Source organism: Aspergillus saccharolyticus, assembly GCF_003184585.1.
Source record: "Aspergillus saccharolyticus JOP 1030-1 unplaced genomic scaffold BP01scaffold_26, whole genome shotgun sequence".
Lineage (NCBI taxonomy): Eukaryota > Fungi > Ascomycota > Eurotiomycetes > Eurotiales > Aspergillaceae > Aspergillus > Aspergillus saccharolyticus.
Genome location: NW_020290636.1, coordinates 353,711 through 371,313, shown reverse-complemented (window position 1 = coordinate 371,313; position 17,603 = coordinate 353,711). Strand labels below are relative to the sequence as shown.

Here is a 17,603-nt window from a genome sequence, read left to right as displayed (position 1 = left end):
AGGTTATTCGCTATATCGCATGTCGAGACAAGACCGATTCATTGGGGTTTGGTGTATATGCATGTAATTAAATGAAGAGAGAGGGGGGCACATCGAATCAAGGATGATCACTAGTTCTATGGGTGCGGACTCCGCATGGGCCGAAATTCTGCCACTTGTTTATTCACCGCTTTTCGTGCCCTTATAGCGGGGGGCAAGGAAATGTGAGATCACCATCTGTAACTAGTTGAGCAAGATACTGTGCATTCCACGTCCCCACTATCAGACCATATATCAGGAAGACCACACAAATCTATCAAAGCTTCTTCGGCCGCAGCGGGCCGTAAGCACAACCCGCTTTGGCAATCACTACGGCGTTGATTAGCCAGCGATCCATCTTTCTAGTAGCTGAGGATCGATTAGCCACGTCTGTGCTCGGCATCGCAGAGGCATTTTTGATCTTCCCTCTATTGCAGTCCAGACAATCTGGCGGATCCGATCAGAAAGCTTGGGAATGAATTCTGATGTCTCAGCTCGATCTGGCTCTACATGACCTGGGCTGGGGGTCCGAATCTGTGATAGTCAGGCACATTAGCTGCGCGCATTGAGCTTAGCAAGTTGAACTGCGGAGTAGAGATGAGCAAGTTATACGGAGTAGGTAAGGTATGCATCGTAGGGCTGGCCTGTCACGGGCGATTATTGTCTCATACACCGTCCAGCCAATTCTTGTCCTGCCTTCGCCTCTGCCTCTGTTTACGCTTCTGCGCTCACTTTCTGACTCGCACTCCCACTCATTCCCTGAACTGGGAATCCAAAGACTGTCAGTGCCAAATCAAATCCACGCTTCAAGGCTTATACGTAGGTAAAAGGGCTCGACAGGCCAATTTCATCCCAAAAATGGAGATTCCGTTCGCTTCGAGCGAGAAATTCAGGAGGGGCACCTCCTAAGACTGCTTGCGTCTCGGCAAGATGACATGCATCGTTCAGGTTACCTTCGGAATCGCGGGCTCTAAAAATGCGTTGATGCTCGAACCGATCCCAAATCTCCACCAATATCAGCCTCTCGGTAGGTCAAAGTGCCAATACACTTACACGGGCTGTCTTATAACCATCTCAACATTCCAGATGTCAACTTTGTAGTTCCAGCTCATGTCTAAGATGACCTCAAGTACCCAATATATATCTGGCATTATGTCGCCGTTTTGCTGGTCGGTGCCGAGTCGAGCCTCGCCTACATCACAGAGAGCGGGTGATTCATAGAGGAGAAGGAGCGGCCGTGACATTTCAATGGTACGATCAGTACAACTGGGTCTTCCGTGGTACAGGCGCTTCGAATTCTCCGTTCTCAGAGCCGGATACGATTGAGTTGTCCTTGATGCCGAGGAGGATATTGTGCGGTTGGACATTTGAACACTCAGTTATTCCTAACGCAGTGAGGACTTTGTTCAAGAACTGGTACCAACCGGTATGTACGATCTGTGCCTCCGTATGGAGGAAATCTAGAGCAGCAAGAATATTCCCGGACGGTGGTCCTCACCATGGCGCTACTCTTGACCCTATCTGACAGCAGCCGAATGAGCTGGTCGAGGCTGGAACCAAGAGATGACATCCACCAGACAAGTATGAGCACGCTCTGTGTCTGGCTCCGGGCCTGAAAGATCTCTATCAGAGGTCGCAAACACGACTGACCCGCGTAATCGGAGTGGATGATTCTTAAATGATTGTAGATTTGATCTCTCGGGTCGCTCTTGTTGACACTGCGTAAATCTTTAAAGCTATGTAACGGTGGTCCCTGGCTTGGTAGATTGAGTACGCGAATTGGGGGTCAATAACCCCTACAAGAAGTCAAGGCATAACCACACAGTCGCCGCTAGATCCATATCCCAACTTGCCGACTACTTGATATCGGTCGTTGAATACCTCACCGATGCAGACCGGGTAGAACTCTTCTGGTCTGTAGGTCAGAATCGTCTCCTTTTCAACAGGTAGGGAAGGGTTGACTTTATCCCACCCTGAAGCAGGGAAGACGCGTGGTTCTGAGGGGAGGCGAGGGTCAGCCATGCCACGCTTGCTTCATCCTGTACATGGAAAGCTGGAGACTGTATTTTGATTGGACGGGCATCGCGATGTATAGGATAATGGGTCTTCTCTTGAAGAATGGTCTATAGTCGTCGTTTCTCCATGAGATGTTGCTGAATGACAAGGGATCACCATCAACACTTTTTTGTCTTCTGGCCGTCTAAATCGATCGCTTCAGGCCACACCTACCGAAGGATATAGCAGCCACTTCGCAAGAACCAATCTCTCCTCTACAATATCCTTACTCGAATGCGCGAAAGATGAATATTTCTCTACGTTTCTCTAGTTGAGTCCATGATTGTGGGATATCATCACTGTCCTGTGTCAAGACTATATTCTCAAGGCACGAGTATAAATTTGGCATATCTTGTAATATACAAAAATATGTAGAATCTGATATTACTTATTAATTTGAAATATATTTATTGAAATAGTGATATAATTAATCTCCGATACATATATATTTTCAGAAATCTGCCAGAATGATTTGAAACAGTATCAGCTCCAAATAATTGGGAAACAATGCAAAATGCACAGCCTATTGCTCAGACAAGTTTGAGTTAGGGAAACCCACCTCGTGAACTTATAATTCGCCAAGTGTCATTTTCAAAGCATAGCTGGTTGCTTGAACCACAGCACACTATTATGTCAGTCAAATATCACAGACTGCCTTGCTATTCAGAGCTGCCAAGGCTGAGATGGTTTGATCATCAGAGTCCTTCCTGCATGTTTTTGTCGCAAATTGAAACCAGAAGACAGGAGTTAAGTATGAGGTATAGGCTATTTTGGAACGTGACCTTCAAGCCTGTCGGTACTCACAAGTTATTTTCAATTGTATAGATAACAAATAGAACAGCTGGGGCGTATGTTATGAATTGGATAAATTGGTCATTATTGTGCTCTTCTTTAGTCAAATAGTATCAGCTACTGGTGTTATTCCTTCGAGAGAAGCTGATTGAAATAGCAGACACATCCTGAATAGGATGTTGACCTAAAGCTTGAGTCTTATTGAATGACTTTGCTGGCGTCTGGGCATGTGAGAAGCTAGCTAGGACTTAGGCTGATTGCCTGGAGAATGATCTCTAATGGCTATTCTTTCTTTTCAGCTATGGAAACTAGATACTCATTCCGCCTGCACTCTTGCTTCTGCGATAAATGAGTAGGTGAGCGTAAATAACGGCACACTGAGATGGCTACCAGCAGTATTGTCTTCCTTGAGATCAAACTTGACTGGGTTTGTCAGATCCTTTCATCACTTATTATTTTCGCTAGTATTGTGAAGCACTTTGATTGCGGCTAATTATAAATGACGATAGGTTCTTCTGGATACTCCAAGGATAATTCACATTGGGCTCCATCTTGATCTATATTACCTAGGAAAGTAGATAGGAGTACGGTAACTTAGTACGGAGTACAGCTCGATTTAAGGTCGGCTCGGGCGGGCAGATGATCAGATGCTTAGTCGGACTAAGAGACTAGTGGCAGTGACTCCCATTAGTCTCCGTACTCCGTCTATTCTCTGACCTCGACCTCATCATAAATGATATTCCGGCCTGATTTCAGCAATGAGGCACCGATCTACTGTATTGGATTCCCGTATCCTCGTTAGTACGGAGTACACAGGAAGTAAAACTCCAGTTGGTCACTTGACCTTGACATGTCCACCCGGTGGTGGAAGCTTTACCCAACCCAGACATATACACGGACTCAAGCTCGGTCGAAGCCATGAATCTGGACTCGGTGACAGACCGATGGCGTTTGGGTTATTCTTAGAGTAGACTAGACTAGATGCCGAGAGGAAATCGTAGCAATTCCAGCAGTTCCAGCAGTTCCCGTAGTTCCAGCAGAGAAAAATCCAGGCGCGCCTTGACCCGCCGCTAAAGACTGCTGCCGCACACTGCCAGCCATTCACCGTGTGTGGTTGAGCTGACTGGCGCAAACTCTGACCTTTTCTGCCTGTAATTGAGCAGGTAGTTACTTAGTAAACTCCATTACTCCCAACTAACTCTAACTTCTCCATCCCTCAATTACTTACACCTTCCATCATCATCATCAACATCATCATCATCATCACTCTTGCTTGCTTGCTTTCGGGGTATGGTTGAACAACCTCCTTCTCCGCATCTTTCCTCCCTCGTTTCCTGCTGTTGCTGCTACTACTGCTGCTGCGTCTGTTTCTTTATCAATTAGACAAACTTTCCTAATCAAAAGAAGTGGTGGTGGTACTGTTTGTTATTCTTCGCCCGTTTCTTCCTGCCACCACCCTCCTCCTCCTCATTCATCATCTCAATTCCTACTTCTCCCTATCCCTCAACCTTCTTTCCGCTTTTCCCCCCCCTCTTCTTGCCCCTCTTGTACTGTACGTGTACTATACTTTCTTGCTTTTTCTCCGTGGTTCAAATCCCCGCCGATTCACTTAGAGTCTTCCCCCCGACCGTGACATTTTCGTGGGTATCCTCTCTGCGTCTGTGGTCAATTAGTCCGTTCTCTGCTTTTCTCCCTCTCGTCCCTTGCCCTCTTTCTTCATCTTTCACTCTCCTTTCTTCTCTGCTCCGTCGCCTCCGCCCGTCCGTCCGTCCGTCTGTCTTTGGCCATCGCATCGACTCCCTCCTTCCCTCCTTTACCGCCCCGGCTCCAACGGCCCGGTTCTTTTTTCAAGATAGCCCCACCTTAGCTTGGACGATTTTCCAAAATCCCTATCTCTCCTGTGGTCCTTCTCGGTCCTCCTGGTCTTTACTCTGCCCTGTGTGTCCTCTTTGTAGATGACTCGATCTCTCGACCTTGGTCTACATGACGCCCCATTCCCCAGATGAAGCTCTTCACTTTCGAGGCAAGACCCTGACTCCCGAAAGCCCTCGCCCGCTGCACGTCGCGGAGCCGGCCAAAATTCCCGTGCTCCAGAACCAGATGGATCCTGTTTTCAACGACACTTCGACTTATGAGAAGTCCTCGGATTACTTCCACGGACTCAACTCCCAGGCGCATCAGAATGGATCAGATTCCTATGCATCCCATGGCCCCTATGGTGGTTTAGAAGCAATGAGGGGAAATGCGACCGGCTCCGCGCAACAAGCCCCGGAGCAACCACCACCGCCACACTATCTGCATCATCCACATCACCCACATCATATACAAGGTAGCTTCCAACCTGGCTCTTTTACTCTGGATGAGGGTTCGTCGAACGATAGGAATCACTTCACACAGTCTGCTGGTGCTTTCCTCGCCCAGGCGTCTCTGCTGCCATCAGATCGATCTGCCCCCTCCAATCCGTATTCCTCTATGAACCGGGGAGCAACCGCCGCAAACTCTTCTCTAACCACATTGCCTCCATCAGATGCCGCTGCCATTCTAGCTCACTCTATGCCCGATGCCCCTCCCTCTTCCTCCCATGCCGCCCAGAATTACCCCAGTGCGAGTCAGGTAAACCCTGCTGTTGCCAGCTGGACGACCTCGTTTCCCCCGTCCGATCGCCTAGTCTCCCAAAACAAACCCGCTGATAGCACCGGTGAGGATGGTGTCGACTTTCAGAACCTCCTCGATAATCTTCCCCCTTCCTCTACTGCTCCCTCTGCCCCTACTGTCGCAGAAACCGCGCCTTCAACGGCCGCCGATGCTTCTGCGCTCTCCCAAACGGGAACAGACGACCTGGGACTTCCCCCGCGCCCCCCTCCCCAAGACAAACCCTCGATCCATCCCAACTACAATGCCACTGATGACATCCGTTCCTACCATCAACTTCCCCCTAATAATTCCACCGCGCAGCCCTCGTCTCCCTCCTATGCCGCCCAACAAAGTAATAATTATCAGTCCAACCCGGGTGTATCACCCTTGGCAGCAGCTGGTGCCCCAGGAACCTCTTCGGGAGTAAGCGCGCTGCCGCCTCCCCCTGTGGCGAGCTTCCAGCATGCAGAGCCTCAAGAGGCTGCTGCGGCCGGGACCCCCGCTGCCAATACTGCTTCCTCCGCCGCTGTTTCGGCAACGACCACTAAGAACGGTCGTGCGGAACGACCAAGTGCTCGGCAGTCATCCAAAAGCGCCGATGAAGATACTCCATGGGGCCCCGAAGTGCAGAAGAAATACGACGAGTTTCTTCATGACGAGAGGATTTATGTCACAGAAGGTCTCTGGGATCGCTTCCCGCCTGGTTCCAGATTATTTGTTGGTCAGTACACCCACCACGCGGCCCAATAGTCTCGTTAATCACTTGTCTAACGAGCTTCGTTTTCTACTTTGCAGGAAATCTTCCTACGGAACGAGTGACGAAGAGGGATTTGTTCCATATCTTTCACAAGTTCGGCAAACTAGCCCAGATCTCGATTAAACAAGCTTACGGGTTCATTCAATTCCTGGACTCGTCTGCTTGCAAGAATGCGTTGGATTCTGAACAAGGAGCAGTCGTGAGAGGACGGAAAGTCCGTAAGTATAGCTCATCATGCTCAGGGCGCCATGGATAGCTAACATTGATTTATCCAGATCTTGAAATCTCAAAACCGCAGCGAAACACAAGACCAGGAACCGCTTTGGGCGAGCAGCCTCGTGCGCCACCGCCTAGACGGTCGAGATCGCCTGAATACAGTCGGGGCGGTCCATCTGGCAACCGTAACGCACGAGCTCAAGCCGAGCGTTATGATAGACCATACGAATCTGGCAGAGTGCCATTCAGCGACTTCAGGGATGAACCGAGCCATCGGAGACGCGACGACTACCGACCTCCTCGATCACCATCCCCACGTGCTTTTCGCGGCCGAGATGGATACAGGTCTCGAGATCGGACGCCTGAGCGGTATGACCGCCGGGAGAGGCGACGTTCTCGGTCTCCTTATGCCCGGGATAGAAGATATCGCAGCCCAAGCCCACGGGCCCGTGGGACCTATGAAACAGAGACCGACATACCGGTTCCGCGGAGGGCCCCAAGAGATGTCCCAGAAGTGCAGCTTCTAGTGCTCGAGGAAGTTGATCGGTGAGTAAACCTTGTCCCGTTCCCTTGGCAAATCGTCCTTAGTCTCGACCCTGCTAATATTCTTGCCAAGGAATTTCTTATTCCACGTTGAGAATTCGTTCCGCAACCGTGGGCTTCGAGTTGACAGTCTAGTGCTGGGCCCGAGGATCCCGCTCAGTGCTGCCGTTCAACGTCAGATCCAGGAGGGTGTCCTTGCGATTGTGAGACTGTCGCGACCAAGCCAATTCTCGAGAAAGATCCCATTGCAGCTATTTGATCGAAGCGCCGGCTCGGATAATGTTCGATCAAACGGTAAGTCCCGTCGTGCTGCGCCTTTCGTAATGGGTTCAAATATCTAATGTGTGGTCAGAATACCCCGATGTTGAACCCAGCATTGCGGCTGAGATTGTTTTTCATGCACAATCTGTCCAACGCGGCGGGTCTCATCCCTTCACACCAAATCCGGCTTTTGGTGTAGCCCTCCCTGCTCCGGCTGCATCAGTGCCTCAAGCTCCTCTGCCTACCATGCCGAATCAGCCGAATATTGCCAATCTGATCACATCTCTCGATGGGCCAACTTTACAATCCCTTCTTGGGGTACTTCAACAGCAGCAGCAACGTCCGTCGGCTGTTCCCAGCGCGCAGCAGCCTTTCGCCCCTGCTGCCGTTCCTCCTGCCACACCGCACACGACCGCGGATCTCGCTAGTCTGCTGAACGCTGCGACTCGACAACCCATGCCGGCGAATCCTCAGCAGCCGCTGGCTCCGCAACCCTTCCCTTTACAGGCGCCTAATGCTCCGGTGGTTTCAGATCCTAATCTGATCTCTCTGCTTGCGAAGGGTCTGGGAGGTCAACAGGCGCAGAACCAAGCTGCTGTCGGTCACCAGGTGCAGAATATCATGCATCAGCTGGGTAAATGGAAGCAGTGAGGCACTCAATCTTATCCATTGCTTTTCTTTCCTCGCTCCCCTGTTTCTTTTTTTTTTTTTTCCCTGGCCTGCGGTCTCTGGTGACATTTCAAGATGTCGGGCGTCGATTGCGATCTGTCGAGGATCGGATAGGGAAATCTTACTTGTGGAGATATCATCATGGCTCGGTAGTTGGGTTCTTATTTTTTCTCTTTTTTTTTCTTCTCTTCGCATCGGTCGAATCAGCGAGCAATTGCTACAGGAGTGCAGTGGATAAATGTTTCTTTATAAAATTGGTCAGGCATCAGGGAGAGCGTGGTGTGTATTACAAAGGTCATTTGTATTTCTTTTTATGATCTCGTGCACCATACTGGGCGTCTCTCATTCAGCCTTACTAGGGAAATGCAAGCACACGATAATGCTAATGAAATGGTATTGCTGGAGTGTAAGTGGAGAGAGCATGTAGGCTTCGCGACAGGAGAGGGCTGGCGAAAAGCCTCGTTTGACAGTCATTATACAGCGGTGGGCGTAGGTTCGATATAGTACAGTTTTGAGATCTCCTCGAGCTGATAGCACCGTTCTATCACCCGATGCGTCGTTTCCTGGGAATAGTCACTCGCATAGCCCTCTCTTCTACCGCGCGGTCCATCCCTGTGATTTCAGATCCTCGACCTTGGCTGCATCCTCTTTCTTGATACGTTCGATTGTCTTGTCCCGGTTGTATTCCATAACGCGCTTCTCTTTGAAGTATTTGACCTATTCAGAATCCCAGTCAGTCGCATTACCAAATCGCAAAGCTGAAGTGGTTGTTGATTGGGAGAGGGGCCATAGAGAACAGTCCTGGAAAAAAAGTGGTGGGAGAGTTATTGCGCAACTCACCCATGCTCGCGAGCAGGCAGTCTCAAATTGTGCCAGTTCCTTTCCACACTTGCGCTGCGCATCCTTGTCGTTCTTGACGGCGTCCAGAATATCATTTCTATCCAAGCACGAGAAGAACAAGTCGCGACCTTCGTAGCACCGTTGTCGGGAGGAACGATCGGGGGCTATGCGGCCGCCGTCGGCGGCAGTGTTGGAGGAGGAATCGGAAGACCAGGGAAGCCAGCCCATTGTGCGAGGTTTTCTGAGGTGAAACGTGAGTAATGCGATTCGACTGGGTGAGTCTAACGGTGCAGATTGTAAGATTGAAGACGATTCCTAGAAAATTCGCGTGGGCAACAGCAGCAGCAGCACACGCACCTTGTGGTTCTAGGTAAGTTTACTGTAATGAGGAGATTCGCACTGCCCGCTCCGCTCCGCAATGACGGCCGGGTCATGTGGCGCTAGCCTAATCCCGTCCACCACCGATTCATCCTCCCAAAACAACATCACCTTCCACTTTCCAGCCACCTGGCGACGATTCTTGATTCTTTCCTTGTTGCAGTACGAGTCGCTGAGACGTGGGGGGTTTCTTTTTGCAATAACCTCGGATTTTTGCGTTTACAAAGGGAGCTTCGTCATCCTACAATACACGAAGCCCGCGAGACACCAAGTTCAGGCGGGCAAGCACTGTGACCACTGAACGCATCGGGCCCTTCACCCACCTTTCGCGCGCAAACCCGGTGCACTGGGAAATTCACAGTTTGAAAATTACCGGACATTTGCACCTCGATTTTCGGACGCGCATCCGCAATTCATGGCCCCGCGCCGACGTCTACCTCCGGCGGGGTCCCGGACTGACCTCCCCCCTCTGAAGATCGTCCGCAAGATCGCCTTGCTTCAAAGTGCCTATTATGCGTCCGCGACAGCTTTGATTCTGTTCACAACGCTTGTCTACGGAACGTCATTCTCGCTGGACCTGGTCTTGAACTGGAATGCCCTACGCGGAGACACAACTGTCGGGTGGATGCTGGGGTTGGTCTGGATGTTGAATAGTGGGATAGGGTAGGTCCAAGCAAGCGCCCCGAAGCGCTTTGAGTAGTGGCGGGCTGGAGTTCGCTAACGGAAACTGCGTATGATGCAGGGTGATCTACCTTCTCCTTTTTGTCTCACGCTCTAAGCTCATTCCCGACTTCGCGCTCACGATACACTTCCTGCACCTCATTATTACCGTCTTCTACACCCGCTCGGTGCCCTCGAACTGGCTCTGGTGGGGCTTACAATGCGCCAGTGCCGCCCTCATGACGTTCTTGGGGATCTGGGCGTGCCAGTGGCGGGAACTGCAGCCGATCACCTTCGGCGGCTCGGTCAGCAATAACAGTACGGGGCGCTCGGCGCAGCCGCAGGCGGAGGGTGCCGACGAGTCATTTTCTCTGTCGCGGGGTCGAGGACGGGGACGCAACATGCCCGATGCGGGGGATGCATACGAGATGACCTCGATGAAAAGCACGGGTGATCAGGCTGTGTAGCCCTTTCGATTACTGCGGGGAGATGGGCAAGGGGAGGGGTGCATATACTTGTCACTGCAACGTTCAGCGATTCCCGGCACAATTGTCATATTCTTTTCTTCTTCATGTATACCCTCACTGGCTGGTACGTGTATAGATGGCGTTCGATGTGGCGGTATTTGTTTCTCTCGTTTTGATTTCACTTTACATTCTCTATGTCTTATGTATGGTTAGATTTTGACGGCCTGGATCTGGGTTATATAGCATATAAGTGCGGGCATCTGTATCAGGTGTTGTTGCTCGTAGGTGGCCTGGAAATACTAGCATTATATGGTTACTACGGATTATGGTTGTTGTCATCAACTTCTCTTATCGTCCTGCTTTCAGACTGGACATCGAATTAGGCAAGTCATTATCTCACGCTAAGTAAATTCCATGCCAACAAGTTGTCAATAGAAGGCGCACCGGCGACATGAGCCTATCTGAAGGGCCGCAGATAAGCTGATAACCCCAGTCTCCATCGTGCGGGGTTGACTTGCCTAATTGATACAGTATGTAGAAACCAGAAAGTAGAAAAACCCACTGCCATCCTCTCTTAGTCTTCGATCTTCGCAAATACTATCATAAGACTCGACCTTCTTACTGCGAGCCTCATCACACAATCCACTTAATACAAACCGAGAGGATGTCGACAACCATCACCCAGGCCCCGCCAACAGCCCGGGGCAGCCTCCCCGTCGTCGTTTCTGGCACCGCCAACAGCAACAACAATTACGACAAGCCCTTTCACCCCGGGGATGCGATCAATGATAAGCCCTTCCAAGCCCTGGCACGGGGCACCCGCAGCGGCACTCTCAAACTGCGCGGCATCCCCACCTTCAGCGACGTCTATGCCCAACGGCAATGGATGAAGGAGCACATGGCGGCCGCCTTCCGCTACTTCGGCAAGAAGGGCTACGGCGAGGGTGTATCTGGACATATTTCGATGCGAGGTACTCCCCTGACCCCTCTCAGGTCCTTATCCCAAATTTACTTCAGCAGGACAACCAGCATAAACTTCGAATATTGGCTAATTCATGTGTCCGGACATGAAACAGACCCCATCCTCAAAGACCACTTCTGGATCAACCCCTTCGCCAAACACTTCTCGACCATTAAGGCCTCGGATCTGGTGCTGGTGGATGACGAGGGCTATGTCACCGAGGGCGGCGCCCAGCTGCCCATCAACGAGGCCGGCTTCATGATCCATTCGGAGATCCACAAGGCGCGGCCGGATGTCGTTGCGGCGGCCCATACGCATTCCGTGCATGGGAAGACGTGGAGTGCGTTTGGGAGGCCGGTGGAGATGTTGACGCAGGGTTTGCTTTCCCCTTCCTTCTTTCGGTTCTTGTGGGTGAGCTAGCTGGCGGATGAGCTCAAACTGATGCTGACCGATTGGGCCCGCGGGGGTGCTCTTGCCCGTGATAGATGCATGCAACTTCTATGGCCGACTTAGTGTATATGATGATCACGGCGGAATTGCCCTCGCGCAGGATGAAGGAAGGCAGATTGCTGAGGCCCTGGGGAAGGAGAATGTGGCGTGTATTTTGCAGAATCATGGGTACGGCCCCCCCCCCATCCCCCTTGACTATATCAACTCATATAGTATACTCCGCCGTCCCGGTCATGCCCCCCACAAAAGGAGAGATCAGTTGACATGCTACTAGCCTGCTGACCGTCGGCCGCACCGTCGACGAAGCTGCATTCCTCTTCTCAAGCCTCGATAATGCCTGCCATTCGCAGCTCTTGGCCGATGCGGCGGCTGCGAATGGTGTCCCCAAGAAGATCATCACGGATGCGGTGGCAAAATACACGGCTGATTTGATGCAGAACCCGGTGAGTTCGCTTTACATCTGGGGGTTTTGCCGGTCTGGATAGTTGCTGACGATGGCCGCGTGCAAAGCATAATTTCTATACCGAGTTTCAGCCGGAGTTTGAGCTGATTGTTGAGGAGACTAATGGGAGGGTTTTGCAGTAAGGTTGGGTTCTTGCTCGAGGGGCTTGTCAGGGCAGATTTGCTGTGGAATCTGCTTCGGTCAACTGCGAGGTTTAGGTTGGTGGCAAGCAGTGTCCTAGCTATGGGTTGTGCTAGGTGTGCAGCGTAAAATTAAATGTCCAAACCAGTACGATCGATAATTTTATGAATAACATGACCTCACAATCATCATCCCTTTTCACAACGGGTTTCAGGGCAGCCTCGATACCGTACAATATTGAAGGACGCATGATGTGCCAAAAAGGAATGACAAGAGTGGGATTCGAACCCACGCCATCTTACGATGATCAGGAAGCTTGTGAAAGCTGAATGCTAAGGTAACCTTAACCTGACGCCTTAGACCAACTCGGCCATCTTGCCTGTTGATGAAAGAAGGCTGTCTATTTGTGAATATCAAACCAGTAAATTCGAAATAATCCTGTCGTGCAGCTGGCAGTCTATACCAGTGCTGGTGGATATATATACAGCCAGACCATGATCAATTGGTCTTTTCTCGCGAGAGACACCCTGAGTTTCGGTGTTCTATATGACCGGGATGCTTTAGTTGTAAGCATAGACGACGAGTTGTGTCCATTGACCGCGATGTCCTTCACGTGCTGACTGTTTTCTATTTCATGCAGGAATCCCCGGCAGTTCAAGTTACTATATTTCCTTGGTGGGACTCGAGTAGTGGCAGAGCAGGTCGAATATCGTCCCTACGCACACACACACACACCTGTAGTCCGAGGAAGCATAAAAGCAGAGCCGAGAAACCGATGCAGAGAAGCCAACCCCAACTATAAACCCCCACAACCATCACGAAGCTGTATAACCAGCAATGGCAACCCAGCATGACATATTCGTACAATTGCACCACTATATCAGCACAGATAAGCACCAGGACCAAAGGATGCACACAGAGGTGGAAAATTACAACGCCCGACTAAACCGAAAGGAATTACACCATCCTGTGCTAGCTCCTCCTCCTACTCCTCCGCGTCTCGTGCGCATATAAAACCCGCCTCCTGCTCCGGGACTAGTTGCAAAGATAGTAAGCCCACACACCCTTTTCTCCGGAACGCCATCCCACACAAAGCACAAGCCAACATGGGATTTGACCTCAAGATTCGTCTGCGCAGCTACTTCGACAAGAGCCAGCCGCTGCTCGGCGCCTTCAAGTGTAAGTCTCTCCTAACCCTAGTTTTGGGGGCGATCTACAAATTGATGGGGCACACCTCCCGTTCTTTTCTCAGATATATGGACGACCTACAGATCCAATGAGCAGACACCGGGACCGGGACCCTCAATCCAGCGCCGCGCCTTTGCGAAGTGGTTCACAGATGTTGGTAAGTCAGTCCGACAAACTCTCCCAAACATCCCCCCCAAGGCATCCACCCAACATATACATATTCGATCTAAACGCAAGAAGCACCCCACTTCATCGCCTTCGAAGAAACCACCTCTCTCCCCTCCCTCGCCGCCGCCGCACACGGCACCGTCCTCGAACTCGGCCCCGGCGCAGGCAACCAACTGCAGCGCTACAACCGCGACCAAATCACCACCATCTACGGCGTGGAGCCCAACGCGGCATTCCGCGAGCCGCTCCGCGCGAAGATCGAGCAGCTCCACCTTGACGCCATCTACGTCCCCGTGTTCTGCGATGTCATGGACACGGCCGCTCTCGAGAGACAGGGCATCGTGGATGGCAGCATCGACTGCGTGACGAGCTTCGGGGTGCTGTGCTCCGTGGATCGGCCGGAGGAGGTGGTTGCGCGGCTTTGGCGGTTGTTGAGGCCAGGGGGGGAGTTGGTCGTGTGGGAGCATGGGGCGAGTGAGGACTGGGTTACTTGGGGGGTACAGAGTATGTATACCCTTGATTTGTTGTTGTTGCTTTTGTGGTTGACAGAGGGGTCTGGGCTGGCTGACGCTTTTGGGTGGTTGTAGAGGTTTGGAATTTGCTTTGGCCGGTGGCGTTGGATGGATGTCGGTTGGATCGTAAGATGGAGGAAATTCTACTCACATCGGCGGAGTGGGAGGTTCTGGATTTGAGGCGTGAAGGAGAAAAGTGGAGTATGATGCCCAGAGTATCGGGGGTGCTGAGGAAAGTGCAGCGTGATTGAGGATTCGGAGGAGTTGATTGTATGGCTACCTAGTTTGTCGCTCATGTTGGTTGCTATGCTCAATAGCGAGCTGTGGTGGGAGAAATAGCATAGTAGTATGCAGTCATTGACTACTAGTACTACTTTCATTTCCATTAGTCCTGGGTCATCTGCTCTTCACTGGACCTGACGCACCCTACGCTGGTAGTAGTTGTATACATCTCCGATGCACAAGGATGGGGTTGTGCAGCTGACTAATGCACTAAACGAGTTTCTGTCAACTCCGTGCCGACAAACACATGGCATGAATGACTGCATCCCAAGAAACTACTGCTTGCTGCTGCTTCGACTCTCCCACCAGTGAATGAATCTGACAATGACTGTTTTAGAAAATATTACATGAGAATAACCACCTGATCGACGTAGCTTTGTCTTCTTCATGCGCAACCAGACTTCCAGAAAACCTGTGCCGTGAACCTGTGATCTTCTGCTTTGTTTGATACGGTGATACCCAAGCTTCTATTGAGGTCCGACCTTCTCCCCATTCAAATTCTCTATTCTCAAGAATCTCTTGATTCTCGTGTTGTCTGTCGGTCTGATTGAGCACTGGCCTTGATTCACTTGCAGGTGAGTCAAAGGGACACCCACCATGGCGGAGACGGAACCATCATACATCGACTATGAGGCCTTTCTAGACCCCGACTTTTCACCCGCCTCGTTCGCCAACTCCCTTGTTGTGGCCACCAACAATGCGACAGATACACCGCTGGATTTGTCTACCCCGCTTTCGCGGGTTTTGTTCGATCTCCAAGAGATCGACACCCACATCCATGCCCTGACCACCAAATCAGCTCTCCCCTTGCTGACGCACACGCGCGACCAGACCCAGGCGGCCAGTCATATCCTCAAAGAGACCGAGGACCAGATTGCCTCCGTCACGCAGGGGTATGAACGACTCGAGAAAGAAGTCTTCAGCAAGTGGGAGGCCGCCGACGAGGCCCGAGTGGCTGCAGAGCAGTCCCTAGCCACCGTGCGACTCGCACGAGCCGTGGCGCGCTGCTTGTCACTCGGCAGGCAGCTCGAAAGTCAGCTTGCAGAGATCGGGGGCATCGAAGGGACGACCTCCCCCGTCACCGGCAGAGATGATTACCGGACGCTGGAGCGCGCTGCCTCCACCATCGTCAGTCTACGTCGAATGCTGTCGGAGACCGGCCCGGGCGAGGAAGGCCACGGACTGGACCGTGTCAAGGTCGTCCGCACCCTGCGCGCGGAGCTCGTCCTTCCGGCCGAGAACATGGTCAAGGCGCGCGCGCAGCAGGCCATTACGCGGTTCTCCATGTCCAATATCTCCGGCGGCGGCGCCAGCTCCCAGACGCAGTCGGGCTACCGGCAAGCGCGCGATGCGCGAGCCCGCCTGGTGTCCGCCGTCAATATCTTGTACTTACTATCGCCGGTGCCCAAGACGTTGAGCTCCGCGGCGGACTTCGTCCCCGAGCTCCTCCTCTCTACGCTGCAAGGTTACATGCACACCGCCATCTCCACCTCACTGAGCAATCTCACGCGGTCCCTGTCGATGCTTCCGACCCTCGAGCGGACCCTCGCCGACCTATCCGCGCGGTGCCAGGATATCTTCGCCTTGGAGGCGGTGCTGAACAACCTCCGCCCGCCGACACACCCGCTCTTCCCTTCGGCGCAGCCGGTGGCTACATCCACCAATGGCACGGGCGAACAGGGTGACGCGCAGGCCCAGACCAGCAGCAAGAACAACCTGCTTCAACCGCTGCTCAACTCCCTCGACACCTCGTCCCTTCCCTCATACTTCTGGCGATCCTTGGCCTCGTATCTTACGGGCCGAGTCCAGGAGATCATCAACCGCGGCGGCGTCTCGGCTCGGACCTTGCGGTCGAATCGCGACCGCATCAAGAAGGATGTCAGGGATTGCGTTCTGCGGGGCTCTCAGCTGCCCACCTCCGTTCTGGGGACCGAAAAGCGACTGGGCGGCGAAACGGCGACGGAGCGAAATTGGGAACGGGAGGCGGCGGTCATGGTCAGTTCTATTGCGAGTGTCCTGGATAAATGAGAGGGTATGCTGTAACTCTGTATATCATAAATCAACAGTCCAGACTACAGGAGTCGAAAAGAAACCGATCTCCTCTGAGGAAAAAAAAAATCGTATGTATGCATAGGTAGAGAGTAGACGGTATTGTGCTGTACAGTCGAGACCCCGAGCATGCCCAGCTTTAACTTCATTATTTAATGGTGTGTACACCAAGTGGAAAAATGAAAACAAAACAAAGGGGGGAAGAAGAAAAAAAAGCATGTGAATGACGCAGGGATCCATCCAGCTCAGGTACAGCGCATCAAAAGCCCAGACCTGCACGCCCGGACTGTGCATATCAGCTGACAGCCTTCCAAGTCCCCCTTCTCCTCTTCTCTTCTTCTTCCTTTCAGATCCATCCTCTGCTCGTCCGGATTGGAACCTGCAAAGAACTACTTTGCTTGCATGGTAAATTCCATACGAGGGGAAGGGGACAATCCAGTCTTTCTTCCCTCAAGCGAACCACCCCCAGACCTCCCTGTGATGCATCCAGTATCTTCTATTTTTCTTGAAGGCTGGGATGAACCAATCCAATCCTGTCCCGGCAGGCACCGGCCGTAAGCCTCAATCTTTCTTTACCTCCAAGTCAAATTATTGTGTTGCGTGTTATCTCCGCCACTTGTGTTCCAGAATCGGTGCTACTAAGTTATGCATTGGCAGCAATATTTCTTTCCACATGATTCATGAGTGGCAGTGTCCTGCTCCCGGGGGAGGTCATCCAACTGCCAGTGACAGAGCTCACAATCTAGCCCGCTGATTTCGAAGAGTGGCTTACGAGGCTCTGGGGTCTATTCGCGTGTTCTTTTCCACAAACTGTATTTCCCTTGCCTTTTCTTCTCTGAATGTGAGGGATGGATGCATGAAGAATTTGGTCCACTTTTCCGTAGCAGGAATCAGATCACCAATAGCTAGAGCTAAGAAGTTTACTGTAACCAGACATGGTGCAAACGTCAGCATACCAACGATCAAATATCTCCGAGTACGGACTCTGACTCGGTCGGTGGGAAGCAGTGGGGAGGTGGTTGATCGGGATCATCTTCAATGCCTACGACCTACGTACTCCTAAGTTCCAGTACTTCGTCGTCAGTATTCCGTAGCGATAACTACTAGTTAGTAACTCAGG

At 51.8% G+C, this 17,603-nt stretch overlaps 7 protein-coding genes and 1 non-coding gene across 8 annotated transcripts; 5 read left to right on the top strand and 3 right to left on the bottom strand.

Annotated features, from left to right (window-relative positions):
* Positions 1 to 360: 360 nt before the first annotated feature.
* Positions 361 to 2,040, bottom strand: BP01DRAFT_417287 (uncharacterized protein; the record flags this gene model as incomplete). The annotated part of the gene is made up of 8 exons (XM_025579248.1): positions 361 to 552; positions 838 to 1,023; positions 1,089 to 1,307; positions 1,339 to 1,403; positions 1,443 to 1,461; positions 1,505 to 1,691; positions 1,736 to 1,775; positions 1,842 to 2,040. The coding sequence occupies 8 exons, from the start codon at positions 2,038 to 2,040 to the stop codon at positions 361 to 363; spliced, it is 1,107 nt and encodes a 368-aa protein (XP_025429562.1).
* A 2,808-nt stretch (positions 2,041 to 4,848) lies between these two features.
* Positions 4,849 to 7,927, top strand: BP01DRAFT_300720 (putative RNA-binding protein (Nab3); the record flags this gene model as incomplete). Its single annotated transcript, XM_025572003.1, has 5 exons — positions 4,849 to 6,220; positions 6,295 to 6,474; positions 6,532 to 7,018; positions 7,089 to 7,309; positions 7,368 to 7,927. The coding sequence occupies 5 exons, from the start codon at positions 4,849 to 4,851 to the stop codon at positions 7,925 to 7,927; spliced, it is 2,820 nt and encodes a 939-aa protein (XP_025429561.1).
* A 334-nt stretch (positions 7,928 to 8,261) lies between these two features.
* Positions 8,262 to 9,152, bottom strand: BP01DRAFT_358556 (cytochrome c oxidase subunit 6B family protein). The gene is made up of 2 exons (XM_025575466.1): positions 8,786 to 9,152; positions 8,262 to 8,662 (listed from the first exon to the last, which is right to left on the bottom strand). Exons 1-2 carry the CDS (start codon positions 9,011 to 9,013, stop codon positions 8,540 to 8,542), a joined length of 351 nt encoding a protein of 116 aa, XP_025429560.1. The 5' UTR covers positions 9,014 to 9,152; the 3' UTR covers positions 8,262 to 8,539.
* A 122-nt stretch (positions 9,153 to 9,274) lies between these two features.
* BP01DRAFT_323291 (protein SYS1) lies at positions 9,275 to 10,578 on the top strand. Its single transcript, XM_025572785.1, has 2 exons — positions 9,275 to 9,826; positions 9,906 to 10,578. The coding sequence occupies exons 1-2, from the start codon at positions 9,579 to 9,581 to the stop codon at positions 10,288 to 10,290; spliced, it is 633 nt and encodes a 210-aa protein (XP_025429559.1). The 5' UTR covers positions 9,275 to 9,578; the 3' UTR covers positions 10,291 to 10,578.
* Positions 10,579 to 10,722: 144 nt separating this feature from the next.
* On the top strand, positions 10,723 to 12,462 carry BP01DRAFT_358553 (class II aldolase/adducin domain protein). The gene is made up of 6 exons (XM_025575465.1): positions 10,723 to 10,765; positions 10,822 to 11,261; positions 11,367 to 11,627; positions 11,737 to 11,869; positions 11,976 to 12,144; positions 12,212 to 12,462. The coding sequence occupies exons 2-6, from the start codon at positions 10,955 to 10,957 to the stop codon at positions 12,284 to 12,286; spliced, it is 945 nt and encodes a 314-aa protein (XP_025429558.1). The 5' UTR covers positions 10,723 to 10,765; positions 10,822 to 10,954; the 3' UTR covers positions 12,287 to 12,462.
* An 89-nt stretch (positions 12,463 to 12,551) lies between these two features.
* Positions 12,552 to 12,664, bottom strand: BP01DRAFT_t222. The gene has a single exon. It is a non-coding gene; the product is annotated as a tRNA-Leu (tRNA).
* A 674-nt stretch (positions 12,665 to 13,338) lies between these two features.
* BP01DRAFT_344703 (class I SAM-dependent methyltransferase) lies at positions 13,339 to 14,503 on the top strand. The gene is made up of 4 exons (XM_025573570.1): positions 13,339 to 13,463; positions 13,537 to 13,629; positions 13,713 to 14,144; positions 14,228 to 14,503. Exons 1-4 carry the CDS (start codon positions 13,391 to 13,393, stop codon positions 14,401 to 14,403), a joined length of 774 nt encoding a protein of 257 aa, XP_025429557.1. The 5' UTR covers positions 13,339 to 13,390; the 3' UTR covers positions 14,404 to 14,503.
* A 207-nt stretch (positions 14,504 to 14,710) lies between these two features.
* Positions 14,711 to 16,581, top strand: BP01DRAFT_323283 (Golgi transport complex subunit COG5). The gene has a single exon (XM_025572784.1). The coding sequence runs from the start codon at positions 15,032 to 15,034 to the stop codon at positions 16,460 to 16,462; it is 1,431 nt and encodes a 476-aa protein (XP_025429556.1). The 5' UTR covers positions 14,711 to 15,031; the 3' UTR covers positions 16,463 to 16,581.
* Positions 16,582 to 17,603: the final 1,022 nt, after the last annotated feature.

Excerpts from the sequence above, each read along its gene's own strand:
- BP01DRAFT_358553 (XM_025575465.1), top strand. The coding sequence starts at position 10,955 with ATGTCGACAACCATCACCCAGGCCCCGCCAACAGCCCGGGGCAGCCTC. Across the intron at positions 11,870-11,975 it reads TGTATTTTGCAGAATCATGG|CCTGCTGACCGTCGGCCGCA; the intron begins GTACGGCCCCCC and ends ACATGCTACTAG. Across the intron at positions 12,145-12,211 it reads CTGATTTGATGCAGAACCCG|CATAATTTCTATACCGAGTT; the intron begins GTGAGTTCGCTT and ends CCGCGTGCAAAG.
- BP01DRAFT_323291 (XM_025572785.1), top strand. The coding sequence starts at position 9,579 with ATGGCCCCGCGCCGACGTCTACCTCCGGCGGGGTCCCGGACTGACCTC. Across the intron at positions 9,827-9,905 it reads ATGTTGAATAGTGGGATAGG|GGTGATCTACCTTCTCCTTT; the intron begins GTAGGTCCAAGC and ends CGTATGATGCAG.
- BP01DRAFT_323283 (XM_025572784.1), top strand. The coding sequence starts at position 15,032 with ATGGCGGAGACGGAACCATCATACATCGACTATGAGGCCTTTCTAGAC.
- BP01DRAFT_358556 (XM_025575466.1), bottom strand. The coding sequence starts at position 9,013 with ATGGGCTGGCTTCCCTGGTCTTCCGATTCCTCCTCCAACACTGCCGCC. Across the intron at positions 8,663-8,785 it reads CTGCCTGCTCGCGAGCATGG|GTCAAATACTTCAAAGAGAA; the intron begins GTGAGTTGCGCA and ends GATTCTGAATAG.
- BP01DRAFT_344703 (XM_025573570.1), top strand. The coding sequence starts at position 13,391 with ATGGGATTTGACCTCAAGATTCGTCTGCGCAGCTACTTCGACAAGAGC. Across the intron at positions 13,464-13,536 it reads GCTGCTCGGCGCCTTCAAGT|ATATATGGACGACCTACAGA; the intron begins GTAAGTCTCTCC and ends TTCTTTTCTCAG. Across the intron at positions 13,630-13,712 it reads GAAGTGGTTCACAGATGTTG|CACCCCACTTCATCGCCTTC; the intron begins GTAAGTCAGTCC and ends AAACGCAAGAAG.